Source organism: Cornus florida, unplaced genomic scaffold, assembly GCF_030987335.1.
Source record: "Cornus florida cultivar Cherokee Brave unplaced genomic scaffold, ASM3098733v1 CherokeeBrave_3.0.0_Hap2_Chr07, whole genome shotgun sequence".
NCBI lineage: Eukaryota > Viridiplantae > Streptophyta > Magnoliopsida > Cornales > Cornaceae > Cornus > Cornus florida.
Window position 1 is genome coordinate 19495558 of NW_026775577.1, and position 8623 is coordinate 19504180.

The following is an 8623-nucleotide window of genomic DNA, read 5'->3' on the forward strand; positions in this document are numbered from 1 at the left end:
ATTCAAAATAAATGATTGGTGAAATATAATAACTATCGTGGTAAAATAACTTTGAAGTGTAACTCCAACTTTGTTTCAAATTTTCATCATTCACATTTCAATTTCGTGAACTATTATTCTCGCATATTTTTTCTTTTATTTTATGTTTCAGAATTTTGAATGAAATACCCTCGATATTTATGCATGATTTTCTTTTCTATTTCACAATTTTGAATGAAAACACCATCATAAACTTTTGCTCTTTCACCAATTAAACCAGTATTCTTGAATTTGCTCAAAAATTAATATTGTTAAACCTTCTATTATTTCATTGTTTTAAAATGTATTATGATTAAACAGATTGATGGTAAACTGTTTACTTTGCACAATAACAACCGCATTTTTTTTTATTGCACAATATCAATCGAATAATAAATATATACTTGAGAGATAAGTCTGAGAATGGGAATGAGAGTAAATTTAAAAGCGTAAATATCAAAAAAAAAAAAAGAAAAAGAAAATCAATAAGTCACGTACTAAAAATTAAGACTACAAATACACTTGAAACTTGAGACAAAAAAAAAAAAAAAAAAAAAAAAAAAAAAAAAAAAAAAAACACAAAGCTATCATTGAAAAGAATTACGTGAATTAACTCGAACCATCTCCATTCTTCAATAATAATTTTGAGTTTCAAAACACAAAACCAAATTATATCTGTGGATCGATATAAAGATACTAAGCAAGATCGATAATATAAGATTAAAACAAGAGTTGAACAGACTTACAGAAAACTTTCTTTATTAAACTTCCAAGCTAATACAGAGAAATATTACAAAAGAGAGGAAATGAAATTAAAAGATACATTGATGGGAAACTTTGCCCTCTATTTATACAAAAAATGGACTTGAAATTATCATTTTGAAGTCCGCATAGTGTATGGGATCGTGTGCTAAACTACTGCAGTCGGTCGGCCCACCACTAAATTCTGTCTCCTTATCGGATGGAAAGTAGATATCTGATGAAGGACATACTGTAGAACCAAAGACTTTTTGGGAAAAGTTCTTTGGCTGCTTCTGTCGGCCGGATAAAAGGAATCTTTACTTTTTGGGTGGATTCATCTTGTCCATCAAGTGACTGGTGAGAGAGTCCCAATAGTCTGCTACTGTAGGCTCATCTTCAGAAATAAGATCTTTATTGGGATCTTGTGCATAACCGGCTAGACAGGAAAACTGATTACCGTCTTGACTGGCCTGGCTAGAGACTGACACCATGGATGCATCATCTCGTACTGTAGGAGTGGAGGAATCAAATGATTTAACAAATTTGGTCCTCATAAAATCCATGTATTTAACCATTAAATCAGCTTCGGTAATTAATGGTTGTTGTTTTCTGATCATATCTTTAACAAGTTCAAATGGGTTAAAGATTTCGGGTTCTGGAATAGTTAACTTTGGAATCTTATCCATGTATTCCAGTGTTTTCTTTCTGATCTGATGGAGAAGGGCTTGGATAGGTTATTGAGTCATGCCTGACCACCATTGGTAATAAAAGATCCTCTGGAGGACTGGTAACTTATCAGTGGTATAACCACATTGGAAATCCCATTTCCAAATCCAAGGGATTCCAAATTCAGTAAAGAACAATAGGGTGGATTTCCCTACAGGAATATTATCCTGCCCTCGTAATTGAGGATGAAATTGTTGCCATGGTAAGTATAATTGGCTGATAGATTCGGGCAACATATCCAGATCAGGGCCAAATATAGCCCACCAGGGTATAACCCAGTTGGGGAAATCAGCCTTAACTGATTGAGGGCATATCTTGAAGAACCAAGAATGCTTATGCTTCGGATTTTGATAAAGAACGAATATGTCCAAGCTGAGATATAATCCCAATAATTATAACTGTGACCATAGGATATTTTCCTTGGCAAATTGGGATTTAATCCCCAGTCACTAGGCCGTATAAGCCTCTTAAAGATAGCTTTACTATAAGTAAGAGGACTATCTTTGGAATTCGGAAATTGCTTCGTGTGGTTGATCTCCACAGAGGAAGTTTCAGTAAGAATGGCTTCATAGATATATCTATGGCGACCATCCGGTGCAGCATATTGTTGAGTTTGGAAATATCTGGATTTTACTTCCCGAGGATCTGGCATCCATTGCTCATCTTGAGAATCCAGTGTCAGTACTGTTTGAATATACCTTTGATTAGGTATCCATGGAGTTTCTTGTTCAAGAACCTCTTTCATGGTTGGTTTCTGTTGTTTTTGCTGGGAACTGCTGCTTCCTTTAGAAGGTGTGTTGAGCAGATCAGCAACATGTTCCAAATATGGAAATTGATCATCAGTGAGTGGTATAACCACTTTGGCCTTAGCCTTGTTTTTGCCACGAGCCTTTGGAGTATTACCCCGGCCCTGCCCATGGGGGGGCGGATTCATGAACCCTGCAAAAATTCACGAGTTAGAAAATCAGGTAAAGAATTAGAACTGCCTTTAATATATTCAATAGAAAAATCAAAAGCAGATAAATCAGCTTGCCAACCAGCAAATATCTGTTTGGACACTAAATTCTTTACATCTTTTTCCAGTACTTGTTTAGCCGCACTACAATCAATGCGTAACAAGAATTTCTGATTGATTAAATCATCTTGGAATTTATAAATGCATTTAACCAAAGAAAAGAATTTCCTTTTTGATGGTTGAATAATTTAATTGTGCATTTTTCCAAGTTCCTGAAGTGAAGCGAACAAGCTCCTCTGTTCCTGTATTTGGATTTTTCTGTTTAAGAATACCACCGTATCCAATATTGGAGGCATCTGTTTCCACAATTTTGAACCATGAAGAATTGGCTAGAGCTAAGCAAGGAATTTGTTTGGCTCTGAGTTTAATCTTCTGGATTGCCTTGGTGTGTTCCAAAGTCCATGGGGAAGGAGATTTCCTTAACCTGGTGTACAAAATTGCTGTGTCCTGTGCAAGATCTCTGTAGTGATTTCGAATATAATTCAAGCTACCCAGAAATCTTTGAAGCTGAGTTTTATCCTTAATTTCATCTGGAAATTTAGAAGCAAACTCAATACTGCGATTAATAGGTTTAATTTTCCCATCACAAATTTCATGTCCAAGAAATCTGACCTTAGTTAAAAACAGTTTTAGTTTAGGAGCAGAAACCACTAAACCACTACGGTAAATGACATCTTTGAAAATTTTCAAGTGTTTATAATGCTGATCTATGGATTTTGAAAATATGAGAATATCATCAATATAAACAATAGAAAATTCAGTAAAAGGATTAAATATGTCATTCAAAATATGTTGAAATTCTGAAGGGGCATTTTTTAATCCAAATGGCATCACTGTCCATTCATACTGTCCAAAAGGTACACAAAAAGCTGTTTTGTACCTGTCTTTTTCTGCAATCTGTACCTGGTAATATCCAGATTTAAGATCAAATTTAGAAAAGATTACAGCAGATTGTAATCTATCTAAAAGATCTTTGATGTTGGGAATTGGATACCGGATCCAACTCAAAGCAAGATTGAGCGGCCGATAATCAATAACCAATCGAGGAATTCCTCGTTCTTTTTCAGCATTTTTATTAACATAAAAAGCTCTGCAACTCTAGGGGGAGTAGCTCGTGGTGACAAGCTTTTTAGCTATTAAAGAGCTGATTTCAGTTTTACATAATTCCAAGTAGTCAGCTTTCATGTGGCTAGGACTAGCTTTAGAAGGAATCATGCGATCGGTAAATCCCTTTTCATAGGGTAAATAAACAATATGCTTCTTTCTGGCCCAAAAAGCATTAGGAATTTCACTACAGATTTCCTTTAGAAAGTTTTGTCGTAGTGACTCAATTTTCCGTTGCTCAGTGGGTTGTACCAATCTTTGATTAATTGCTAAGGAGGATACCTCCTTTTGCAAATAATTCAGTTGCTTTTCCTTAAAGATAATGTTATCTTTAAGAGCATTGATATGCTTGTTTACTGATGGGGTCAAGAACTGGAAAGTAATTGACTGGCCATGTAAATTAGAGCATATTCTATGAGAATCAATTTTCCCAATTGGCATAATCAAAGCTAAAAAGGGAGTGCCCAAAATAACTTGTTGTGCCATATTCCTGATGAGTAAGAAAGTAGATGGTAAACAAACTCCTTCTTTGCAAATGAAAACATGATTAAGTTTATACTTAATCTGCATCTTACCTCCACTTACACTGGTAAGACCTTGAGTGGTTTTCTCAAAGTATTGAGTAGGAACCAATCCTTCCTGTATGCAGTTCATGTCGGCACCACTATCAACTAAGGCAATTGCATTAGTGATTGTATACTCCTGATTAATTACCAAATTGATAGATATATACCATTTATTCAAGAGTTGGAGATAATTAGTACCTTCTGATTGAGGGACTTCATCATTGGATGATGAAGATGGAATTGCAGATTTTGTTTTTAAAAGAGTAAGTTCCAAATCCATCTTAGTCTGACGAGACTTTAATTGACGAATTTCTTCTTTTAAAAGATTAATCTCCATTCTGAGATCAGGGAGATTAGCAGGACAAGAATTTTGTCCTTGGTGTTCTAATCTGCTTAGAACTTCTTTCATGCTGTAATGATTTTCTGCTCTCAGAAAATCTGGATTATCCGTATCCTCATTAGATCGTGCCAGAGCAGAACCTATTTCAAAGACTTTCATCTTGACTTGAGGATCCTGGATATGATCTATAAGATCCAATAAGGATTGTTGAGTCGAAGTCAAAACATTTAAGCTTAACCCATTCATCTCAACAATTGCCTTATAATAATCATCATGCGAGGGATTACAGGAACATCTAGGTTTTCAATCTCTGCTTCAGAGGAAGAAGAAGACTGTAATTCCATGACAACATCCCCATAATCACTTGATGATTCTGATTCAGAAGAACTAGTATTAAGTAACAATTTACTTAATTGAAGTCTCAGTTCTTCTTCGATATGAAGACTACTGAGTTTCTCCTTAGTTCTGCACTTGTTCGCATAGTGGCCGATACGTCCACATTTGAAACATTTAGCCTCAGCTTTGGGTTTTCCTTTACCCTTTGTTTTAGGAATATATTTCCTTTTAGGCTTAGTATACTGTTTAGAATTATCCTTTTCTTTTGAATAATTCTTTCTTTGAGAATACTTCCTTTTATAAGGTTTTTCAACCTTATTTCTTTTCCTAGGTTTAGGATAAGATAAGGGAGTCTGGTAGGCAAATTGATCACAAAATTCACCTACTTCCTTTCGACCAGTTAATCTTTGTGATTTTAACTGGGATTGTAATTTCAGATCATTACAGAGAGCTAGACCTTCCTGGATTACAATGTTGACGAGCCCACCATAGGTATAGTTTCTGTAAGGGATAGAGATACCATTATTCATATCTCTAAGCTTTTTCCTGATTCTTTCGGCAAAAAAGGTTGGTAAACCATCCACAAATTTTGCCTTCCAATGCTCATGATTGGCATCATTGAGTTGGAGAACCTTTGCCAACCATTTTGCGTTCTTGTAGAAATTCATAAAATTGGGTTTTAAAAAGCTGTAATTGATTTTGGTCAAAAACTTTAAAATACCAATTTCTGAATTCTTTATATTGATCCTGTTGAAATTCAGTATTAATGGCAATTCTATCAGGGACAAAATCCATTAAAACTAATATTCATGAGGGTCATTTATGTCTGGAGGATCATCAAATTGATCCTTGACAGATTCATTTCCGATTCCAATTTCAGATGGAGTTGGGCTGAATTCAATTCCGAATTGGCGACAAGACATACCTATTGGTGCTGGTGCTTTCTCGTAGACTCCTCTTGGAATTTGATTCTGAGATTGCTGTATTCCTTTCAGCTTGAGTTTGGAACCAACTGCTTCAGGGAGTTCTTCCTTTCAGTAATCCGACGAGATCGAATGTCGAGAAGGAGGACAAGAAACATGATAAGGAAGATGACTTCCTTTAGATGATGTAGATCTGGATAGATCAATGGATTTTCTGAAATTCAGAAAAACATCACCATCTTGGTCCTGAATAACACAGTCTAAGCTATGATTAGCAATTGGCTGTGCTGGAACGGCATTAGAAATCGTCCAGTGTTCAGGAAATGTTATCTCACTCCAAGGAATCATCCTTTTTGTGGCAACATTTGATGTGTACATGTTGGTATCCCATAACGCTGTTACTCCTTTAGAGTCTTTGTGTATGGCATTGGGACACATAGTATCAAGTACTTTGTAATGGATGCGATAAATAACACTTATCACTTCCGATCCAGGTAAGTAATCATACCCTTAAATCTGAACCCTAAGACTAACTGCCTCATGGATATTTTTATCTGTCAAAGATAAATTCAGACTAGGATAGACATTAAAATAAACCGGTCCATGACATAGACTGGTTTCCAGTGCACCCATCAAGGAAGGGTGAAATTTCAGACATCGAGCATCCCTAAGGGTTGCTTGAATACAAGCATCCATACCTAACAAGGTTAAAGGTTTAAAAGCAATTTGAATTAAACCTATATGGATGTACTTATATTTATGCATGTGCCTCTGAAGGTCACGAGAAGACAATAACTTAATTATTGTATCCTTAGTGCTTAATTGCATGGTCTGTTCCATGGTCTTGATAGTCCATAGATCAGTTAAATTAAGCATTCCGATTTTGTAAATGCTTTTTGCACTTACTGGAGGGATAGTCCATCTGTTCAATTTATTTTGAACATTGGTCCATTCCACTACTTCCGTATTTTTTACCAGTTCTGAATCCTGGTTTTCCTGTATTCCTGAAGAGGAGGAAGAAGATGGTTGTAACATGTCTGTTAATTATTGTTAATGCTTTAAGGTCTGCATAGTATAAATATTATAATATTATATAGTGAACAGTAAGTTACTATTCTGTCGTCTTTCTGCTTAAGAGAGATTCTATTACTCGTCTGTCAACGATTTACTGGGAACAATACCCTGTGCAGCAATCTAATGCAAAAACGGGTTTAAACATTTCAACGCGACTTTTGGACGACCCATAATTGAATCTGGGATAAACCCATAATTGAATCTGGGATAAACATAATTTAGACAGAATAATATTCATATTGTTCATTACATAATTACGATAATAATCATGCTACCAGAACCTAAAAAGCAGTAACAATAATATGAAAATAACATAATTAAATTATAAATAATAAAATTTTGAATTGCGAAACTACGTTCCAAGACTCCGATTGTGTGACTCCCTACCTAAACCAAGTAAGCAAAAATGAAAAATGGACCCCACGTCATCCGGTAGCAGCAAAATATTACTAGTAGCTCAGTTATAAATAACGAAACCCTAACTGACTAACTACTTTCTCAAAACAGCGAAGCCCTCAAAGCGGCGTTTGTTATGGCCGTTGAAGACGACGACGTTGACATCAACCCCTTCACTATGCTCTTAATACCAGACGACCAAGACGATCACACAGAACCATCATCTACTCTACAATCGGATGCACCAAATCAGCAGCTCCAGCACCATTACATCCATTCGATTCAATCAACGGTCCTGATCAGACAAATCAAATCACAAGGAATTTCCTTCCAGCTCTGGCCCGCCGCCACCACTCTCGTCTCCCTCCTCGACCGCCACCGCGCCGACCCTAGCTCCGGCCCCCTCACCTCCTTAGGCGGCCAAGGCCGCCGCCGCCGCCTCCGCATCCTCGAGCTCGGCTCCGGCACAGGCCTCGTCGGGATCTCCGCCGCCGCCATACTCGGCGCCGACGTCACCGTGACGGACCTCACGCACGTGCTCCCGAACCTCCGGTTCAACGCGGACGCGAACGCGGACGTCCTGGCGCGGCACGGCGGGGCGGTGGAGGTGGCGGCGCTGGGGTGGGGAGAGGCGGATCAGATGGAACGCGTGGGGAGAGAGTTCGATCTGATATTGGGGTCGGACGTGGTGTATCACGAACACCTGTTCGATCCTCTGATTAAAACCCTAGGGTTTTTGTTGGTGGAGGGTGAAGAGGAGGTGGTGTTTGTGATGGGTCATCTGAGGAGGTGGAAGAAGGAATCGGTGTTCTTCAAGAAGGCGAAGAAGTTGTTCGATGTTGAGGTAATACATTCAGATGATCCGACGAATGGGGCTAGGGTTGGTGTGGTTGTGTATCGTTTTGCGAGGAAGAAGGGGAAGAGTTTGAATGGTGTGGTCAGATAACAGTGACTGTGACTGAGGATGGTGATATGTGTTTGAATGGTGTTTGGATTCCACGAAAATTTTGTTTTCCCAAATTAAAGGCGCAAGCCACGGTTTTCCAATGATTCAGACTTAAATCTCTTGATTTTTTTACCCTTTTTTTATTTAATTATGATTTTTTACTCTGGAAAATTTTCTTAAAATTTATTCATCATTTTAGTTATTAAATTGGTTATAAATGAAGAAGGAATGGGGAGGTGGAAAAAAGGTGAAGGAGTGGAGAGCTCTTTCGCATTTGGTGAGGGGGAAAATGAAATGAAAAAGAAAGAGAAAGAGAGGATAAACAATGCATCCTTCATTTCTGCATTGTAATATATATATATATACTCTGTATATTTATACACACACCAAATATCTAACTGTCACTGGAGAAATTAATTTCTTACTCGTGAACAACAT

General features: G+C 37.2%; 1 protein-coding gene across 1 annotated transcript; it reads left to right on the forward strand.

Moving 5' to 3' along the window:
• Window positions 1-7335: 7335 nt before the first annotated feature.
• On the forward strand, window positions 7336-8623 carry LOC132267541 (uncharacterized). The gene has a single exon (XM_059768693.1). It carries the CDS (start codon window positions 7376-7378, stop codon window positions 8183-8185), a length of 810 nt encoding a protein of 269 aa, XP_059624676.1. The 5' UTR covers window positions 7336-7375; the 3' UTR covers window positions 8186-8623.

Coding starts and splice junctions, on each gene's coding strand:
- LOC132267541 (XM_059768693.1), top strand. CDS start 7,376: ATGGCCGTTGAAGACGACGACGTTGACATCAACCCCTTCACTATGCTC.